The sequence below is a fragment of the Stomoxys calcitrans genome, chromosome 3 (assembly GCF_963082655.1).
Source record: "Stomoxys calcitrans chromosome 3, idStoCalc2.1, whole genome shotgun sequence".
Taxonomy (NCBI): Eukaryota; Metazoa; Arthropoda; class Insecta; order Diptera; family Muscidae; genus Stomoxys; species Stomoxys calcitrans.
Window position 1 is genome coordinate 20,811,271 of NC_081554.1, and position 23,001 is coordinate 20,834,271.

Sequence of the window (23,001 nt, forward strand, 5' to 3'; positions counted from 1 at the left end):
CCTTTGTTTGCCTTAAAGAGATGCCGGTCAAAGAAAGTGATAAATGCTACCCATTGTGGTATAGGTATAGATTCGGCCCAGCTGATCTAAACACGCTTTAAGTTGTTTGTTAAAGAATAAATGCTTCAAAAGTGACAGCTGTCGAAATACCTGATCATTTAAATTAGCCACTCTCTGTGGAAAACTCTTTATAAGGAAAATAAGTCATTTCAAGTTTTAACATTTTGATAACTACGAAATGCAAGTAGAATGAATCATTTCTTCTTCTCTCCATTGGCAAGATGCATGCCCTCTATCTTACCTCTTAGGACCAAAAGCACAAGGCCCCACAGAACCCTTAATTCCCCTGCTGTTGTCTTAGTTAAACATCATATAATTTATACATTATCCCATTTGGTAATCAATCAGTATGTGTAACATTTTAATTGAATCCCTGGTATTTGTTTTGTATATGGGTATCAAGTTTCATTTCCGAATTCATTTCCATCCTCCCCCTCCCCCCCCCCAAATCCACTATCTAATTTGTACACAAAAATTTTCATGGCCATCATTATCGTTGCTGAAGGCCAAGGGGCTTACAGTGTATAGATGGCTGCTATGATATAAGCCATTTTCATAAATACTAGTTGCTATTTAATACACTTAGTATATGTTTAATTGTTAATTAAAATCAATCAATAATGACACATACAGATAGACAGTTTAACAGCAAAAGTGATATGATACACATAAGTAAATGGCAAATTAAGGCCATATGTTTATTAAGACTCCATCAGTCAATGTTAAATAAAGTGACATTACAATTGATGTTTAAAGCAAGACTATGACAATAAAATGACCCACAGGTATTAATGACAAATTGGCAATTTGTGTCAATTATATAAATAATTGGGAAAATCTATTTTAATTGTTTATAAAGTGGCTTAGATTCACATGAATGGTTATTGCAATTAAATTAACCTGTTGCAAAATCCTAAGCCGATTTGGCACAGTGCCTTACAAATCATGTATAGGAGTTGATAACATAGTAGGTTTGGTATGACAGTGGAGATACCTTGCTACAACGGTAATATCATACTAGAAAAGTGCTGCCATGCTTCCATGACCATACTGCAGTGACGATACCATTCTACTGCCAATTTTTGGGGGTATAGTATTTGTGATATCAATTGGTCGAAAGTTGAGCTCGTAAGTTAGGCTCTATCAAATTTAATACGTTTTTATACTCACTACCGTATTATAGAGGGTATATTTATTTTGTCATTCCTTTTGCAACACATTGAAATATCAATTTCCGATCCTACAAGGTATATATATTTCGGATCGTCGCAAAATTCTGAGACGATTTAACGATGTTCGGGTGTCTGTTCTTCGGTCCGTCTGTCCGTCGGTCCGTCTGTCTGTCTGTCCGTCCGTCTGTTGTAATCACTCTAGAGCCTTCAAAAATTGAGATATTGAGCTGAAATTTGGGACAGATACGTCTTTTTGATGCACGCTGGTTAAGTTTTTGAACGGGCCAAATCGGACCATATTTGGATATAGCTGCTATATAGACCGATTTTCCGATAATGGGTCTAATGCCCATAAAAACTTAAATTTTCATCCGTCATTCATCCAATTTTGCTGAAATTTTAAACAGTGAGTAGTTTTAGGCTTCCCGACATCTGACCCAAATATGGTTCAGATCGGACAATATTTAGATATAGCTGTCATATAGACCGATCTTCCGATAAAGGGTCTGAAGACCATAAAAGCTTTGTTTATTATCCGATTTCACTGAAATTTGCAACAATGAGTTATTTTAAACCTACCGACATCTGAACCAAATATGGATTAGATCGGTCTATATTTAGATATAGCTACCATATAGCCGATCTCCCGATAAAGGGTCTGGAGCCCATAAAAGCTTTATTTATTATCCGATTACGCTGAAATTTAAAACAATGGGTTATTTTAAGCCTCCCAACATCTGACCTAGATATGGTTCAAATCGGACTATATTTAGATATAGCTGCCATATAAACCGATCTGCCGATATGGGGACTGAAGCCTATAAAAGCTTTATTTATTACCCGGTTTCGCTGAAACTTGAAACAGTAGGTTATTTTAAGCCTCCCGATATCTGACCCTTATATGGTTCAGATCGGACTATATTTAGATACAGCTGTCATATAGACAAATATCCCGATAAAGGGTCCGAAGCTCATAAAAGCTTTAGTTTTTATCCGATTTCGCTGTAATATGGAATAGTGTGCAGTTTTAAGTCTCCCAACATCCGACCCAATTATGGTACAGATCGGATTATATTTAGATACAGCTGTCATATAGACAAATCTCCCGATAAAGGGTCTGAAGCATATAAAAGCTTCATTTTTTAACAGATTTCGCTGAAATTTGAAACACTGAGTTTTTCTGCGCCTCACGATATCCGAACTTAATGTGGTTCAGATCGGTTTATAATTGGATATATCTGCCAAAAAGACCAATATTTTGTCATACAAAATTGAATAGTGACATATATATTAGACCACTCAATGTCCGCGCCCCTGTTCCTTAGTGTAATGTTCATGGGCACAATTTGCAAATTTGCAATGTCCGCGCCGAATTCGGTTGTTTAAGTTATCCAATTTTTATCGGATTGTGACGAAATGGGATTTACATATACACCCGAGGTGGTGGGTATCCAAAGTTCGGCCCGGCCGAACTTAATGCCTTTTTACTTAATTGGTCCAAAGTCGAGCTCGACCAAATTGAATATGTTTTTATGCACTAGTAGATTTTTATACCCTTCACCTCCATGGGGGTATACTAATTTACGCATTCTGTTTGTAACTCTTCGAAATATACGTCTCAGACTGTTCGTCCGTCTATCCGTCTATCCGTCCGTCGGTCTGTCTGTCTGTCTGTGTCTGTCTGTCCCTCCGTCTGTCTGTCTGTCCGTCCATCCATCCGTCTGTCCTTCCGTCCGTCCTTCCGTCCGTCCTTCCGTCCGTCCTTCCGTCCGTCCTTCCGTCCGTCTATCCATCCGTCTGTCCTTCCGTCCGTCCGTCTGTCCGTCCGTCTGTCCGTCCGTCTGTCCGTCCGTCTGTCCGTCCGTCTGTCCGTCCGTCTGTCCGTCCGTCTGTCCGTCTGTCCGTTCGTCTGTCCGTCCGTCTGTCCGTCCGTCTGTCCGTCCGTCTGTCCGTCCGTCTGTCCGTCCGTCTGTCCGTCCGTCTGTCCGTCCGTCTGTCCGTCCGTCTGTACGTCCGTCTGTCCGTCTGTCTGTCCATCCGTCTATCCGTCCGTCCGTCTGTCGGCCCGTTCGTCCGCCCGTTCGCCCGTCCGTCCGTCTGCCTGTCGAATGCACGCTAACTTTCGAAGGAATAAAGCCAGCCACTTGAAAATTTGCAGAAAAACTTCTTATAGGTGTAGGTCGGTTGGGATTGTAAAGTGGCCATATCGGTCAACGTTTTGATATAGGTGCCATATAAACCGATCAAGGGTTTTGACTTCTTGAGACTCTAGAGGTCGCAATTCCTATCCGATTTGGCTGAACTTTTGCACAACGTGTTTCGTCATGATTTTCAATAACTGTGTCCAATATGGTTCAAATCGGCCCATATCCTGATATAGCTGCCATATAAACCGATCTTGAATCTTGATTTCTTTAGCCAATAGAGAACGCAATTCTTATCAGATTTGGGTGAAATTTTGCATGAGGTGTTTTGTTATGATTTCCAACAACTGTGTCAAGTATGGGTGAAATCAATGAATAACCTGATATAGCTGTCACATAAACCGGTCTTGACTTCTTAAGCCTTTAGAGGGCGCAAATCTAATTTCGCTTAAATTTTGCATGGCGTGTTTCGTTATGATTTTCAACGACTGTGCAAAGAGCAGCTCAAATTGGTCTATAAACTGAAATAGCTGCCACATAAACTGATCTGAGATCTTGACTTCTTAAACCTCTATAGACCGCAATGATTTGGGTGGAATTTTGTACAACGGCTTCTCCCAAGACTTTCAACATTCGTGTCAAATATGGTCTGAATCGGTCTATAACTTAATACAGTTCCCCTATAGAACGATCTCCCTATTTTTCTTTTCGATCCCCTATTTCACTTTTAGAGCTCCGAATCGGACCATAATTTGATATAGCTCCAATAGCATAGCAATTCTTCTTTTATCCTTTCCTTTCCATTGTTTGCCTAAAAAGAGACACCGGGAAAGAACTCCACAATTGCGATCCATGGTGGAGGGTATATAAGATTCGGCCCGCGGCCGAACTTAGCACGCTTTTACTTGTTTTGCAATTAAACTAACATTTTTGGTGCTCCACATTTTAATTTTAGATTTAAGATTTCTTATAAGTATTTACTTAACCTTCAAGTTAATTTTTAATACACATCTATACTCACTTCTGTCATATTCGATTTTAAAACTCGATCTTATATCATCACCCGCCAAAGGATCCAAACGAAACGAGAATGGTCCCCCATTCCCCCTTGCTCGATCATCGGCGTCTTTGGCCGCCACTTCTATAATTTTACGTGGACTGACATTTTCCGGCAGCACTGGACGATAATCCTCTTTAAATACCGGCGCATTATCATTGACATCTTTGACTATCACTGTTAGCGTGGCAGTAGCTGTACGCGGTATCACACCATCATCTACTGCCAAAACCTCTAAATGATGTCGTTCCGCTGTCTCTCTATCCAATGCACGTTGTATGCTCACGGCTCCCTTGTCGCTGATGGCAAATTGACGCTTACGATTTGTGGCCCTTACCAGCTTATAGTTCACCTTACTTTTGCCTCCCTGATCGGCGTCCGTTGCCTTAAATTGTTCCAATATGGTGCCCACCTTTATGTCTTCGTAGACAGAAACTTCTATATGATCTCTCTCGAAATGGGGTGAGTTATCGTTGATGTCACGCAGTTTCACCACAACCCATGAATAGGCCAAATGATATTTATCGCTATCATTGTCACCTTTATCATTGACCTGTATGCGAAAGCGAAAGCCACCACTTTGCATGTGATCCTCATAGTCCAGAGGTTTCACTATCTTCAAGGAACCCGTACCATCGCTATTGCGTATCATGGTAAATTTGTCTGAACCCAAGCCACTGTTGGGCACCACTTTATATTGAAAGCTATTGGTCTCATCCTCATCCTGTACGGTCACCGTGAGTATGGGCGTCTCGGGTATATAAGTACCATTGGTCTCATCCACCTCGGTGAACCACTCATCTTTGGTAAACATGGGAGGCATATCATTTAAATCTTTAACTCTTATGGACGCTGTACCAGTACCCTTTAGGCCACCACCATCCATGGCCACCACTTGTATGGAGTAGTCGGGGGTACGTTCACGATCCAAGCAGCATACTGCTGTCTTGATCACCCCCGTTTCAGGCTCAATTTCAAAGATGGGAGCTCCCGTCTCCTCTTCGATGACATTCTTTTCGATGGAATAGATTAGTTTGGCATGGGTACCTTCGTTGGGATCATCGTAATCGACAGCAGACATGGTCATAACCGGTGAACCGGCTGTGCCATTCTCGGTGACATTGCCATAGTAAATGCCTTGGGGAAATTGTGGTGTATTGTCGTTGATATCTTTGAGATTTACTTGAATGTCAGCATAGCCGACAAGGCCTTCACCACCTTCATCTTGGGCGAAAACGGTAAAACGCCATTGGGGGCGACCATTGGGTTGATCGCGATCAAGGGGCTGCAAAACAAAAAAGAAACAAACATTGGTGTTTTTGTTAAGGCTCTGGTATTGAATAGAAAAATTTTGTATTTTAAATTTGTAGTAGTTTTGCCCTCCATCTGCCATCAGTCTCTCTATTCGCCATCTTCCTGTCGTTTGTCTATCTCTTGTCTGTCTAACGTGTAACTATCGGTTGACTATTATTCGACTGGCATCAAACGGTCTAGGGATATTTTCTACCAGCGCCTAGAAAGGGAATATGACCGCTGTACCGCTCATTATATTAAAATCATGCTGGGAGATTTTAATCCGAAAATGGGGAGAGAAAATATCTTTGTCGGAAAAGTTTGGCCTATAGAAAGAAAACTTCCGATAATTTATTGAGGCTAATGAAGTTCGCCACATGGTTGTCACATGGCCACATGGCTGTCACACGTCCACATGGCTGCCACAGGGCCACATGGCTGGCACACGGTCTCATGGCTGTCACCCTATCAAAACACGAGAAACCATATACATCATGTTGTGGTATTTGGAAGGCATTCAACCAGCGAGGGGCAAACATCGATTGGGGTCATTACCTTGTTGTATCCAAGGTTCGCATCCGACTTAGTGTGGCAGGAAACGTACGATCTAACACTGCACGGAAGCTGGACATTGAAAAGCTGCAAACACAACACAACAGATGGCAACGGCATACTACACTCGACTGACCCAAGTGCTTGATAAAAGAACTCCTTGTCCCGATGACCATTGCCCACTACATGAAAAATGCAGCGAAATCCGTACTTGGGTACAGAAAGCCTTACCCAAATAACCCATGATACGACAAGGAGTGTCGAAATACTACTGAAGCCAAGAATGCGATCTGTATGTCGACCCTGCAATCGGTGGTAACGCCAGAAAAAAGGAAAGGTATTCTAAGAAAAGGAGAGTGGAGAAACGTATTTTCCGCAGAAAGAAAAAAGGAAATGGAAAGATGTGAGTGTGAGCCAATTGAGATGTACAGAAGTCAGAATGAACTCCGGAAATTCTACCAAATAATTAAACATCAAACCGAAGGCTTTAGTGCAGGCACATCCTCTTGCAGAGGCAAAGAAGGAAGGAAGGGATATGAAAAGAACATTTTACCCAACTGTTAGTGTCCGACATTGGCAGCGAAGAGAATACAGCAGAACCAATCTCTGATGATGGTATAGAATGTTTACCGCCTAGTCAGAATGAGGTCCAAGTAGCAGTGATCCGACTAAAGAACAACAAAGCAGCAGGAGCCGACGGGTTACCCGCTGAACTATTTAAGACCGGAGGCGACACGTAATTGTTAGAAACTGCTAGAGCCCGACGATGGCGGCGAAGAGGATACCGCAGAACCAATCCCTGATGATGACATAGAATGTTTACCTCAGAATGAGGTCCAAATAGCTGTACCACAACTGAAGAACAATTAGGCAGCAGGAGCAGACGGGTTACTCTCTGACCTATTTAAGACCAAAGGAGATACGCTGATAAGGCATATGCATCGGCTTGTCTGCACGATCTGGATAGAAGAACGCATACCCGATGATTGGAACCTCAGCACACTATGTCGCGTAAACAAGAAAGGGGACAAAACGGAATATACCAACTATTGGGTTGCCCAAAAAGTAATTGCGGATTTTTCATATAGTCGGCGTTGACAAATTTTTTCACAGCTTGTGACTCTGTAATTGCATTCTTTCTTCTGTCAGTTATCAGCTGTTACTTTTAGCTTGCTTTAGAAAAAAAGTGTAAAAAGTATATTTGATTAAAGTTCATTCTAAGTTTTATAAAAAATGCATTTACTTTCTTTTAAAAAATCCGCAATTACTTTTTGGGCAAACCAATACATAAGAATAAGTCTCTTCCCCATCGCATACAATATACTCTCGAGTGAACTGTGTAAAAGATTAAAAAAAGTCAATGAGATTATTGGGAACTTCCAATGCGGCTTTGGACCTGGTAAATCCACCATAGACCAGATATTCACACTGTGCCGAATCCTGGAAAATACCCGAGAAGGACAAATCAACACCTACCATCTCTTTGTTGATAGTAGGAGTCGTACAAAATCGGTTTCGGTAGCTCTATACGTTCGAAGATATTTTAAGCCATGTGTGAGTTTGGTATCCCAGCAAAATTAATACGACTCTGCAGGATGACACTTGCTGATACACGTTCCTCAGTAAGAATAGGAAAGAAACTATCCGAACCATTCAATACCAAACGAGGTTGCAGACAAGGAGACAGCCTACTGTGTGATCTCTCTGATATCCTGCTGGCGAAGATTATAAGAGATGCAGATGTGAATACATATGGCACACTACTCACAAGCTAAACATGCTACTCGCCTACGCCGACGACATCGAAATCATAGGTCGGTTACCGGAAGTAGTAACTGCGGCCTTTGAAAGAATCGAAAGAGAGTCGGTGAAAATGGGTCTGGCAGTAAAAGGAGATATGACGAAATGGATGGTTTCAACTCCCAAAACGCTTTGTACAACAGATCAGATAAGAAAATGGAAAAGTTCGAAACCCCAACTTCCAGATAGTCAGCAACTTTATCTTTATCGGCACCGCCGTGATCGAAACGAATGACACCAGTTTGGAGATAAAGCGAAGAATAAAACTGGCAAACAGATGCAGTTTAGAAACAAGGCCACCTCTCTACAGACGAAGATCTCTCTTTACAAGACACTGATACTACCCGTGTTTTTATATGGTGCTGAGGCATGGGATCTAATGAGAGCAGACGAGGCATTGCTTGGAGTGTTTGAGAGAAAGATTCTTCTTAAGATGTATGGACCAGTTTGCGTTAATTAAGAATATGGGCGTCTTATGAATCACGAGCTGTATAACGACGATAGTTACAAGTATCAAAATACAACGGCTTCGTCGGCTAAGTCATGTTTTCAGAATGGATAAAGAAGCTCCAGCACAGAAGTCTTGTGAAGGCAAACACGGTGGTACGCGCAAAACCTGGACGACCCAATGCCCAATGGAAAGATCAAGTGGTGGCAAATACCCCGTAACTTGGTGTCAGAGAGAATAAGCTCAGAAGATCGAGGCACTTGGAGAGCTATTCTACATTTGGCTAATGGGATATATGTTTTGCATGTCTGTCTATCATCTGTATGTTTATTATACCCTCCACCATAAGATGGGGGGTATACTAATTTCGTCGTTCTGATTGTAACTACTCGAAATATTCGTCTGAGACCCCATAAAGTATATATATTCTTGGTCGTCGTGAAATTTTATGTCGATCTAGCCATGTCCGTCCGTCTGTCCGTCCGTCCGTCCGTCTGTCTGTCGAAAGCACGCTAACTTCCGAAGGAATAAAGCTTGAAATTTTGCACAAATACTTCTTATTAGTGTAGGTCAGTTGGTATTGTAAATGGACCATATCGGTCCATGTTTTGATATAGCTGCCATATAAACCGATATTGGGTCTTGACTTCTTGAGCCTCTAGAGTGCGCATTTCTTATCCGATTGGAATGAAATTTTGCACGACGTGTTTTGTTATAATATCAAACAACTGTGCTAAGTATGGTTCAAATCGGTTCATAACCTTATATAGCTGTCATATAAACCGATCTTGGGTCTTGACTTCTTGAGCCTCTAGAGTGCGCAATTCTTATCCGATTGGAATAAAATTTTGCACGACGTGTTTTGTTACTATATCCAACAACTGTGCCAAGTATGGTTCAAATCGGTATATAACCTGATATAGTTGCCATATAAACCGATCTGGGGTCTTGACTTCTTGAACCTCTAGAGTACGCAATTCTTATCCGATTGGAATGAAATTTTGCACGACGTGTTTTGTTATAATATCCAACAACTGTGCCAAGTATGGTTTAAATCGGTCTGTAACCTTATATAGCTGTCATATAAACCGATCTTGGGTCTTGACTTCTTGAGCCTCTAGAGGGCACAATTCTTATCCAATTTGAATAAATTTTGGCACGTTGTATTTTGTTATGATATCCAACAACTGTGAAAAATATGGTTCAAATCAGTTCATAACCTGATATAGCTGTCATATAAACAGATCTGGGGACTTGACTTCTTGAGCTTCTAGAGGGCGCAATTCCTATCCGATTTGGCTGAAATTTCGCAAGACGTTTTTTATTGTTACTTTCAACAACTATGTCAAATAAAGTACAAGTCGGTTCATAACCTGATATAGCTACCATATAAACCGATCTGGGATCTTGACTTCTTGAGCCTCTTGAGGTCGCTATTATTACCCGATTTGCCTGAAATTTTGTACGACGTATTTTCTCATGACCATTAACATATGTGTTTATTATGGTCTGAATCGGTCTATAGCCCGATACAGCTCGCATATAAATCGATCTCTCCATTTTACTTCTTGAGCCCACAAAGCACGCAATTCTTATTTGAATTGGCTGACATTTTACACAGGTCTCCAACATTAATATAATTTAATTGTGGTCCAAACCGGACCATATCTTAATATCGCTCTAATAGCAGAGCAAATCTTTTCTTATATCCTTTTATTTTGTCTAAGAAGAGATGCCGGGAAAAGAACTCGACAAATGCTATCCATGGTGGAGGGTATATAAGATTCGGTCCGGCCGAACTTAGCACGCTTTTACTTGTTTTCTGTCAGTTATGGTGTGTGTCTGTTTGTTGTCTGACTGTATGTGGTCTGTCTGAATGTTGTATGTTTGTATGTGGGTCGTCTGTGTATCCTCTGTCTGTTTGTAGTTTGCTTGATGGCTTTATGTCTGTGTGTATGTCTGTCTATAATATGTCTGTCTGTCTGTCGTCTGTCTATCGTCTGTCTGTCGTCTGTCTATCGTCTGTCTGTCGTCTGTCTGTCGTCTGTCTGTCGTCTGTCTGTCGTCTGTCTGTCGTCTGTCTGTCGTCTGTCTGTCGTCTGTCTGTCGTCTGTCTGTCGTCTGTCTGTCGTCTGTCTGTCGTCTGTCTGTCGTCTGTCTGTCGTCTGTCTGTCGTCTGTCTGTCGTCTGTCTGTCGTCTGTCTGTCGTCTGTCTGTCGTCTGTCTGTCGTCTGTCTGTCGTCTGTCTGTCGTCTGTCTGTCGTCTGTCTGTCGTCTGTCTGTCGTCTGTCTGTCGTCTGTCTGTCGTCTGTCTGTCGTCTGTCTGTCTGTCGTCTGTCGTCTGTCTGTCGTCTGTCTGTCGTCTGTCTGTCGTCTGTCTGTCGTCTGTCTGTCGTCTGTCTGTCGTCTGTCTGTCGTCTGTCTGTCGTCTGTCTGTCGTCTGTCTGTCGTCTGTCTGTCGTCTGTCTGTCGTCTGTCTGTCGTCTGTCTGTCGTCTGTCTGTCGTCTGTCTGTCGTCTGTCTGTCGTCTGTCTGTCGTCTGTCTGTCGTCTGTCTGTCGTCTGTCTGTCGTCTGTCTGTCGTCTGTCTGTCGTCTGTCTGTCGTCTGTCTGTCGTCTGTCTGTCGTCTGTCTGTCGTCTGTCTGTCGTCTGTCTGTCGTCTGTCTGTCGTCTGTCTGTCGTCTCTCTGTCGTCTGTCTGTCGTCTATCTGTCGTCTGTCTGTCGTCTGTCTGTCGTCTGTCTGTCGTCTGTCTGTCGTCTGTCTGTCGTCTGTCTGTCGTCTGTCTGTCGTCTGTCTGTCGTCTGAATGTCGTCTGTCTGTCGTCTGTCTGTCGTCTGTCTGTCGTCTGTCTGTCGTCTGTCTGTCTGTCGTCTGTCTGTCGTCTGTCAGTTGACTGAATGTGGTCTGTCTCTGCCTGTACTCGGTTTGTTCTCTGTCTGTTGTACGTCTGTCTTCTGTCGTTGTCTATTCTCTGTCTGTTGTCTGTCAGTTGCTTGCCTATGGTCTGTCTGTCGTCTGCTTGTTGTCTGTCTATTGTTTGCCTGCCGTGTTTCTTTCGTCTATCTGTCTATTGCCTCTCGGTTGTCCGTCTGTGCACAGCCTTTATCTTGTCTCTCTTTTGTCCAAAAATTCCTACCAAAAAACTTTCTCTAAAACTCCTTTCTCTGTTGTGAGGAGTTTAGCATTAAAGTCCTTTACGAAAGGGAATTTTTAGCTCTTATATTCCAAATTCCCACACATACAACAACTCATGTCCTACACAGAATGAAATTTAGAAATATAATAGCAAAGGTTTAATAATGAAAAAATTTATTACCGTGTCATTTTCTTTATTTTATAACCTCACAATACTTCTATTATGTATTTTATCAAGGCTGGAATGCATGCCTTGCACACCTGGCGACATATTTCATTGTTCATAATCTCATCCACAGTCAAAATTTATTTTCTTTGTTAAATTTTAATTAAATAAAATTCCCAGTTTTGTTTTTTCACCATTTTGGCTTACTTACCTTTAATACAAAAATATCGCCTGTTGTGCGATTTATATCAAATTTACTATTTGCTGTATTGTCAGGATCAATACCCTGACCGGTGAGAAAATATACAATATTTATGGGTCTATCTACATCGCCATCGGTGGCAGTAACCTGAAAGGAGAATGACATAAAAAGAAGATGTTAAAAATTTAATTTTCCTTTTTGCAAAAATGCATTTTAATTAAAATATATGGAAGCTACATAAACCAAGGACCCTTGTAAAGCAAGTCAAGAAGATGCAATAATTCAATGTAATGTCGAAATGGACTATGTCATAATTTTATAACGATGAAAAAATGGAAAAATCATTCTAGCACTTAGACGTAATTAAAAACCAAAGAAAAGCGTATTCAGTTCGACTGGACCGAATTTTTTATAATCTTCACTATAGAGTGAATATGACAGGTTCTTTGAATGATATCTTGAAATAAAGGTATCGGCTTAAATAAGAGCTATATCAAATTGTGGAACAATTGGTCCCATTTACTATCCACCTGCATCCTTAAAAAAGATTTCTGGCGATTGCCATTTTAATTTGTGAGTAAAAAAGTACTGACAGGCGGTCAGATTATGTGGAGAAGTTGAATTAAATATTGAATTATAAGTTACTTATATTCAAAATTTTCTTCATAATACGTCATTTATAAGCTTAGAAACAGCAATGGTGAGGACCAACTAGATCTAGAAGATCCAAAGGATAGTCTGCTTTGGAATCATGAAGTCGAGATGAAGCAAAGATTTTCAGAATATCAATTTCCAATATGATAGAATGGACTGGAGACCACGATCTTCAGAAATATCTCCAAACTTGAGATTGCAGTTTGAGTGTACATTTTTTCAGGTGGCTGTCTGTGACATTACGGTGGCTGTAGTAAAAGTCTTGGAAGAAATCTTTCGCTTTGAAATTTGGATACTGGATTTTTGTTAATAGTAAGGGAGCGTTCAGTCTTTGAACTTGAGGACCGTGGGTTTGAAGATAATGGTGAATTGATAATAGAATCCCTGAATAAGGTCTACAATCATGACGTAAAGCAAACTTTGGTTTCAGTACTCAAAAAAGTCCAAATATGAAGGAAGGGCTTTTTATCGGATAGCGAACTGGCTGCCAATTTTTCTGAAGTGTTATTTGTCAGTATGAAAGAAATCTCGAGTTGGAAAGATGTCACGATTCTCATGCTTTTAACAAGAGGCTGATAAGGTCTGCAACGAGAGTCATAATCTGCACTGGAATCTGGAGAATCCCGCATAATGATGCCTTAAAAGCTAGACTTGCGAGTTGTGTAAGGTCTCTGTACATCCGTATCGACTGTAGTCTAGAATGGGCTTCATTTGAATATAGGTGCCTTGTATACCAATAACTTGATATAAGAATTTAGGTCCATCATAGAAGCCGCATTAATTACCCGATTTTGGTGAAATTTGCAGAGCCACATATATGTGGCATCATGTGACATCATCAAACACTCAAGGAATTTTAATATCCACGTTGTCATTGGAGAGAATGTATTTTAGTGAGAGGTTGTCCTTATTGCGACAGGAGTTGCATAACGTTGACCGCACAGCGCTGGTTACTCCGGGCAACATTGAAAAAAATACATTCATTTTCATATCAGACAATAGATTACTAAACCAATGATCAGCCCATGAGTAAGAGATTAATGAACAGATTTTACGTAACCTGCACCGGGTTTCAGATATAAGAATAAACGCAAGAAGAGTTAGAATGACAATCATTGTAGATATTTGGGATCTGGTTAAACTTGTAAGAGCACGCTCGTCTGGGACGAATCCGCCATGGATCGCATTTGTCGAGTTCTATGCACATTATCTCTTTTTAGGCAAGAAAAGAATACTGAATAAGAACTGCTGTGCTATTGGAGCTATATCAAGCTATAGTCCGATTCAGACCACAAATGAATGCTGAACTTGTGGAAGTCAATGTGTAATATTTCAGTTCATTCGGATAAGAATTGCGCCTTGTAGGGGCTCAAGAAGCAAAATCGGAAGATCGATGTATCAAACTTTTGATCGATTCAAACCATATTAGACACGTATGTTGAAGGTCATGAGAGAAGCCGTTGTACAAAATTTCTTTAAAATCGGATGACAATTACGCCCTCTAGAGGCTCAAGAAGTCAAGATCCCAGATCGGTTTATATGACAGCTATATCAGGTTATATACCGATTTGCTCCATACTTATCACAGTTATTGGAAGTCATAACAAAATACCTCATGCAAAATTTCAGCCAAATCGGATAAGAATTGGGCGCTCTATGGGCTCAAGAAGTCAAGACCCAAGATCGGTTTATATGACAGATATACGAAATTATGAACCGATTTGTATCATACTAAATAAAGTTGTTGGAAGTGATACCAAAACACCACGTGCAAAATTACAGCCAAATCGGATAAGAATTGCGCCCTCTAAAAGCTGAAGCAGTCAAGACCCATGATCGGTTTATATGACCGCTATAACAGAATGTGTACCGATTTGAACCATACTTATCACAGCGATAGGGAGTGGTATCAAAACACTACGTGCAAAATTTCAGTCAAATCGGCGAGAATTTTGTCCTCTAGAGGCTCAAGGAGTCAAGACCTAAGATCGGTTTATATGGCAGCTATATCAAAACATGGACCGATTTGACCCATTTACAATTCCAACCGACCTACACTAATAGGAAGTATTTGTGCAAAATTTCAAGCGGGTAGCATTACTCCTTCGAAATTTAGCGTGCTTTCGACAGATATTTGGACGGACAGACAGAAGAACATGGCTAAATCGACTTAAAACTTCGATGTCGTCTCTTCAGCCGCCTGAAGTCTCATTTTATTTGGTCATAAATGTTGTTCAAATCTTGCCCAAAGAAGTATGCAATGTTTCGTGATCTAGTCGATCCATAAAGCTCCTCATCAATGGCAACGCGAAGAACGCGATCCAGCACATGGTGCTGCAAACAGCAAAATTTGCCCATGATCATTCCACTATGGAACAGGGGCTAACTTCCCACATATTAATGAGTGCAGTCCGATTCAAATTTAAGCTCAATAATAAGGTCCTTCTTTTTGTAGCCGAGTCCGAATGGCATGCCAAGTTAAGTTTTTACATGCCATAGTACCTCACAAATGTCGCCAAGAGGGGGAAAGCCACCGCTGAAAAATAGTTTTGCTGATGATCTCGCCATGATTCGAACCCAGACGGACATGCTAAACTCTGCGCTACGATGGCCTGCACCATGCAGGCAACTGATTAACTTGAATATGGGGTGACCTTTCTCTTCGAACATTTGCTGCAGTCGAATTAAAAGCCCTATCTTTTTGGCAGTATTCACGATTGTTGGGTCGCCAACAATCATCATCACAATTGATTCCCACAGTTGAACTCATCCAACACATTCTGGAGTTCTTCTTCGATTGTTTGAACTTACCCATCTTCTAATTTGAGCGCAGTCAACATAATTTCTTTAGATTTATTCCTGAAGACCACGGCCTGATATTCAATGCTCTCAAGGTTTTTGCCATCAAAGTGCCTGCTCCATTTCACAGAGAAGCGTGCTTACCATGTGGATTCCCGACTGAAATGTGGGTGGTTAGGATTTCAATGTCCACAGAGAAAATCTGGCGGCAGCTCGTTGCTACTATGTGGGACGACAGGTTTGAGTTTGGCGTTTTGTAATGCCAGGTTTGGTTTGTGCTTCCTTTTTATACACACCACCAAAAGATAGGAGGTATATTCCTTAAGTCATTCCGTTTGTAATACATCGAAACATCCATGTCCGACCTTTGAAATTATACATATATATTTCGGATAGTCGGTCTGTCGGTCCGTCTGTTGTAATCACTCTACAGCCTTCAAAAATTGAGACATTGAGCTGAAATGTTGTATTTCTTCTATACGCAGGTTAAGATCTTGAATGGGTCAAATCGGACTATATTTGTATATAGCGGCCGATTTAGGGTCTTAAGCCTAAAACAGGCGCATTTACTATGGGATTTACCTGAAATTTAGAACAGTGAACTTTATTAGGCCCATCGATATCCGAACAAAAAATTATTTAGATCGGAACATTTTTGGATATAGCTGTTATACAGACCGATCTGCCGATTTTGGATCTTAGGCTTATAACAGGTGCTTTAATTATCCGACTTTGCTGAAATTTGGAACAGTGAGTTGTATCAAGACTCCCAACATTTGACCCGAAAATGGTCCAGACCGGGCTATATTTAGATATAGCTGTCATAGGGACTAATCTTCAGCTTTGGGGACTAAAAACCAAAAAGGCTCGTTTCTTCTTCGATTTTGATGAAATTTGAAACAGTGAGCTGTTTGAAATCTCCCGACTTTTAAACCAAATGTGGTCCAGATGGGACCATATTTAGATATAGCTGTCACATAGATCGATCACCCAAATTAGGGCTTAGTCACATGATTGGGGCATTTAGTACCCGATTTCACTTAAATTTCGATCTGTTACTTGTATAGAGCTTCTCGGCACCTGAACCAAATATGATTCAGATCTGACTATACTTGGGTATAGTTATATGAAAATGGTAGTGTTGTAATAACTTTTGATAATAAATGTAACCATGGTGGTTGGAATCAAAACTTCAGCATGGCTGAACTAAATGCATTTTTCATTTTTTTTTCAAATTGTCATAACCACCTTTTCCTCCATATCCATAGCAACTTAAATACTTTTGTTATATTTCCTGCATCGACTTGTGGAAAATGCTTTTCAGTTTGAACTTTTTTTTTGGTGGGGGGGGATTTATCATCGTATAATAAAAGCTCATTCATTTGCAATCAGATTTACAATTACATTGGCTGGCATTCGCTCTTAAACGCAGTGAAACAGCAAAAATGGTGAAAGAATAAAATGAAAATACTCCCCCGACGGCCCAATACTATTGTTAAGGTCAGTAAAACATTTGTTAATTTTAAGTAAAATTCTTTTTCCCCATATATATTTGCACGAAAATTTATGGTTGACGTTTATATGTGAAGCTCAACGGAAGTGTGGGAGTTCATATAACCCACCACATTTACAGAAAAATACAAACATACTTCAACATGTATAGCCTATCGAATTTACACATACATATGCGAACATTTACATGGTATGCCATGCAAACAATGTACCATGATTATAGCATTTACCCGCTTATTACTGCGGCTACTGTTGCAGATGCGAATGTTTTTGGCCTCTGTTCAATTGCTTCTCTTGGATGGGCCCATAAATTTCAACATTGTTTCAGCGCATGTAATAAGAAGCAATGAAAAACAGAAGAGTGAAAAACGATGACTTTGTAAATTGACAAACAAAAAAAAAAAAAAATTTTTTTTGCGGTCCCATTGACAACAAAGTTGAAAGGGTGGGAGGTGGAAAAATGAGTAAGAACAAGATTTTGGTGGAGTAAAATATTGCAGCAAAAAATTTATATAAAAGTTTTTTAAGAGAAAAACTTAAAAAAGTTTTTGTAGTTAAAAATGTTAAGGAAATTACCCAAAAAAAAAATTTTATTGTTGTACATATAAGTCGATGGTCTAAGGAAGGACTGCAGAAAACTCTTCAATAGAGCGAAAGCCAGGAGAGCACCACACGATTGGGACATCTATAAGGCTCAGCTAAGAAAATATAAGGACGAGCTGAGATAGGCTCAGAACAAATCCTGGGTAGAATTCTGCAGCTCCGTGGAGGATACATCTCAGGCCTCTAGGCTAAGGAAGATTCTGTCCTCTAGACGTTTTACGGAGGGTATATTCAGAATTCAGGGAATGTATGGACAATATCTAGTGAGGAAACACTAGAATTACTCATTGATACACATTTCCCTGAAAATTCTCCAACCGATAATGTGGCGCCAGTAGAGGTTCTCACTGGTAATCATTCGTCGGAGGTTATTAGGAAAATTGTGTCTTAGCAGAAAATCCTTCGGGCGATAAGAAGATTCGGCACCTTTAAGTCACCGGACCCTAATGATGTATTACCGGTTGAATTACAAGCTGTGTCTAATAGACTGGTTCCCTGGCCTAGGGAGATATGCTCTGCTTGTGTCAGCATCTTATACATAAAATTCAAATTGTGTTTGTTTGTCGGTTTGTGTGTTCTGTATTGGCTCAAAATCGGCTGAACCGATTACCTTGAAATTTTCACAAATTGTGTAGGTTGGTCTGGAAGGAAACATAGGCTACATCATTTTTTAATATCTGGAGAGGGGCGAACCCACCCCCTTACCCCAAAAGTACTACCCAATAATAAAAGTGGACCGATCGGAACAATATGGGACTCAAATGAAAGGTATTCAAGAGTAGAGTACGAATTTCATATTAAAAGTTGGGTCCAAGTACGTGGGGGGCCGCCCCAGCCCCAAACGCCCTTAAAATAGGTTTATTTGGCGATCTTGACAATATGGGACTCAAATGAAAGGTATTCGGGAGTAGTGTACGAATAGGGTCAGGGAGTAGGAATAGGTTTTATAATTTATTTATAACGGAAGGCGGCGGAACCTCCACCGTTACCCCAAAAACACCACCCAAAATCAAAAGTGGACCGATAAGGACAATATGGGTATCAAATGAAAACTATGCAGAAGTAGATAACGAATCTGGCATACAAATTCATGTCGTAGTATAGGGGGTCACACCACTCCCACAAAAACGCCTAAAATAGGCATTAGGCAATCAAGGATATATGGGACTCGGTTTGTTTGTTCCGTATAGATTGAGAAACGGCAGAACCGATTTTTTCGAAATTGTCTCATATTGTGTAGGTTAGTCTGGAAGGAAACATAGACTATACAATTTTCCGATACCGGGTAGAGGCGGACCCTCCCCCTTACCCCAAAAACGCCTCCCATACCCGATGGGCACAATAAGGGTATCACATGAAAGGTATAGGAGACCAAAAAACGAATATGGTATTAAAATTTGGGTCCAAGTGACGAGAGGGCCCCCAACTCCAAAACTCCTCTAAACAAATATATTCGAAGTTCATGTCAATATGGGACTCAAATGAAAAGTATTAGGTAGTAGATTACAAATATGGCATAAAAAATTAGGTCCAAGTAATGGGAGGTCGCCCACCCCGAAATACTCCCAAATGGGCATATTACCCGATCATGGCTATATGGCACTCATATGAAAGGTATTTAGGAGTAGATAACGAATATGACATTAAAATTTGCGTACAAGTCTAGGTGGCACTTTTCCCCCTAAAGATAAGTCAAATGGGTTATTTGACCCATTATGACAATATGGGAATCAAATTAAAGGTATTTGAGAGTAGAAAACGAATTTTGATATCCAATTTTGGAGCCAGGTATTTTGGGGTACTCCCCAAAGCACCCCCTAAACTGAACATGATTTCCGTTGGGAATAAAGAACGAATTTAATATCTATTTTCAGTTCAAAGTGCCGGTGGCCGCCCCAGCCCCAAAACAGCCTCCAAAGGGTTCATATTTACCAGCCATGGCAATATGGGGCTCAAATTAAAGGAATTTGGAAGTGAGGCACGTATCCATATTTGAGTCGAAATGTCTGAGGTGCCTTCCGCTTTCAGGGCGAACTGTCCCTACCCTAAAAAGACATAAGAGAGTTAAAGAAGGCACAGCGGAGCGGGCCCGGTTCGGCTAGTGTGATATATATCTGTGGGATGGAGGGACACAAAGGTCATTTTCATTGCGAAAGCAGGAAAACCTTACCACAAGGCGAAAGATTTTCGTCCCATTTGTCTGTCATCCTTTATTCTGAAGACTCTTGACAAATTGGTAGAAACATATCTTAGGGCAAAGATCGCTGGAAATCGCCTGTCGAGGCAGCAGCATGCATATAGTAAAGGCAAATCCACTGAAACAGACCTTCATAACCTAGTCGGCCACAAAGAGACTTCACTCTCTGTCAAGGAATATACAATGGTAGCATATCTTGACATTGAAAGTGCTTTCAATAATGTAAAACCGATGTCAGTCATGAAGGAGTTGGAGGCATCACCTCTACCGCAAGAAAGTTTTTTAACAACTTACTTAATAAAATATGCATTAAGTCAGGCATGGGATCTGTGGATCTAAAAAGATGGGTCAGCAGAGGAACGCCTTAAGTAGGTGTACTGTCTCCTCTACCTTGGAATATAGCCATCAACAATATATTATTGTCTCTGGGAGAAAAATGTGTAAAAGTGGTCGCGTATGCTGATGGCATGGCAATTGCGGTTAGGGAAAAGTTTCCCAGCACTCTAAGAGGTATACTTCAAGTAGCTCTACTTGCAACAGCGAAATGGGCTGCCGAATGTGGTCTAGATGTAAATCCGTGCAAGACAGAAGAAGTTCTTTTCAACAGGAGATATAAGTGGGCTGCAGTGGCAACTCTTCTCCTTGGGAGGAGAGAATTTTCCATTTACAGAAAGGGCATAATACCTGGGTGTTTTGTACTTGAAATCCAACATTTTGGAAGGGGCAAGAAAGGGAATTCTAGCCCCATACACCTGAAAGAGAGTTAAGGGTTGAGACCGAAGGGTTGAGATGCGAATTTTGCCCATGAACATTCCACTAAGGAACAGGGGCAAACTTCTCACAAATCAATGAGTGCAGTCCGATGGAAGTTTCAAGCATAACGATAAGGGGCCTTCCCGGTCGAAACGGGATAACTATGAGCACCACACAGGCTGGAATTTTGAGCTCCGACTTGTGTGGTGTCCATCGTTATCACGGGAAGCTTAACTGAAAACTGCCGGGAGCATTCACAGGTTGCGGATGTTGGAAAGCTTTGTTTTTATGCGGAGTAGATGCAAATGCTGCCGCGGGCAGTCAGCGATTTTCGAGAGGAGAGTCTCGATGAGGAGTCAGGTGGCCCTGGCTCTTAGTTAAATACTGAGTGCAAATGATACTCGAGATGATAAGGCGAGTTATTGGCGCCTTCAACTGACCAATGGCCAACATCAGCGTCTGTTCCCAGGTTAGAGGCGGCTGGAGGAGAGCGTCGGATCTTGAAGCAAGCGGTTGCCACAACGAGGGAAACATGTGCAATCCCACAAAACCCTGAGCGCTGAGCCAGTAACCCGCCCTCAGAAAACTATGAGAATTACTATGAGAAACAAAGGAATAGTAATAAGGGGCCTTCTTTTTACAGCCGAGTCCGAACGGTGTGCCGCAGTGCGATACCTCTTTGGAGAGAAGTTTTACATGGCATAGTAGTACACAAATGTTGCCAGCATTAGAAGGGGAAAACCACGGTTGAAAAATTTTTTTTGATGGTCTCTCCAGGATTCGAACCCAGGAGTTCAGCGTCATAGGCGGACATACCTCTACGATACGGTGACCTCGTCACGTCATGCATTGGGTATATACTGCAGTTGTCAGACCTATAATGCTATATGGTGTTGTGGTCTGGTGGACGGCTCTTCAAAAGTCCACCTACTGTTCAATACATAACTGGATCCAAAGGCTGGCTTGTTTGTGCATCACAGCCGCACTGAGGATGAAAACCACGGTTGAAAAATATTTTTTTATGATCTCTGCAGGATTCTAACCCAGGCGTTCAGCGTCATAGGCGGACATGGTGACCTATGCGCTACGGTGGCCTCGTCACGTCATGCATTGGGTATATACTGCAGTTGTCAGAACTATGATGATATATGGTATTGTGGTCTGGTGGACGGCCCTTCAAAAGTCCACCTATTGTTCAATACTTAACTGGATCCAAAGGGTAGTTTGTTTGTGCATCACAGCCGCACTGAGGATGAGTCCATCTAATGCACTGAATTTAATGCATGTGGACACTGTGGCTAGATGAATTGCTGCGACCACTGTCGTGAGGCTAAGGGGGCTTTCTTTTCCATCATGTAGCGGTTGCCGACACTGTGTTATCCTTGATATGGATTATTTGTGCAACACAGCCGCACCGAAGACGACACCATCTTATGCACTGAATTTAAAGCTACCTCTAATGCCTCTGCACATTGTAGCTAGACAAATTGCTGCGACCAATGCCGTGAGGCTAAGGGAGCTATATATTGTTCAAGTGGCGGCTATGGGCACTGTATTATCCTTGATATGGCTTGTTTGTGCAACACAGCCGCACCGAGTACGACACCATCTGATGCACTGAATTTAATAGTACATCTAATGTCGTTGGACATTAAGGCTAAACAAATTTCTGCGACCACTGCCGTGGAGCTAAGGGACTTTCTTTTTAGTCATGTAGAGGTAACGGACACTGTGTTATCCTTGATACAATGTCCGATGTTCCGATGTTCCTGAGCCGCTTTTTGATAAAAACTACTATATCACTATTCCTAAAAGAACCGATTGGAACTTCGATATCCCTGTTAATAGAAGAATCACATACACTTATAAAATAAACGACCAGGTAGGCTTTGGGGTGTACTCTAAAGATATAGAACTGGTCATATCGGAAAGGTTATCAGTGTGTATTAAGCGGAGATCCTTGCAATTAAGGAAGTGGTGGAATGGCTATGTCATAATGACGGCATAAATATCTTCTCAGACTGGCAGGCAGCCATTAAATCCCTAGAGAATGTATTTCTGAACACAGAAACCGCTTTCGACTGTAGCAGATTTCTCGACGAAATTGCTGAACAGTTCAAAATTCACCTGTTCTGGCTGCCGGGCCACAGAGATATCCCAGGGAATTGTAAAGCGGGCGAGCTTGCGAGACTGGAAACTACGCTACACGTTCCAGGGAAACTGGAATCCGTGGGTACACTTTTAGCGACATGTAAGCTTAGTTTTCAAGACCATGCCCGAAGGACAATGAATGATGGATGGTCACCAGGAGGGAGATGTGAGCATTCCAGAACTATGTGGCCTAATCTAGACTTGATGAGATTTACTGCTTTGCTGCCATTGGCTAGAACAGACGTCTCAGTCATTGTGTCTGCCATGATAGGTCACTGTCTAATCGGAAAACATGCTGACA

The 23,001-nt window shown here is 41.3% G+C and overlaps 1 protein-coding gene across 2 annotated transcripts in view; it reads right to left on the reverse strand.

Moving 5' to 3' along the window:
- Positions 1–23,001, reverse strand: part of LOC106084001 (putative neural-cadherin 2) — a 607,508-nt gene that overhangs the window by 100,083 nt on the left and 484,424 nt on the right. For both annotated transcript variants that reach the window (XM_059365812.1, XM_059365813.1), the window contains 2 exons: positions 12,041–12,178; positions 4,398–5,718 (listed from right to left, as the gene is read on the reverse strand). In XM_059365812.1, coding sequence (XP_059221795.1) covers positions 4,398–5,718; positions 12,041–12,178 — 1,459 coding nt within the window. The remainder of the gene's footprint in view (positions 1–4,397; positions 5,719–12,040; positions 12,179–23,001) is intronic.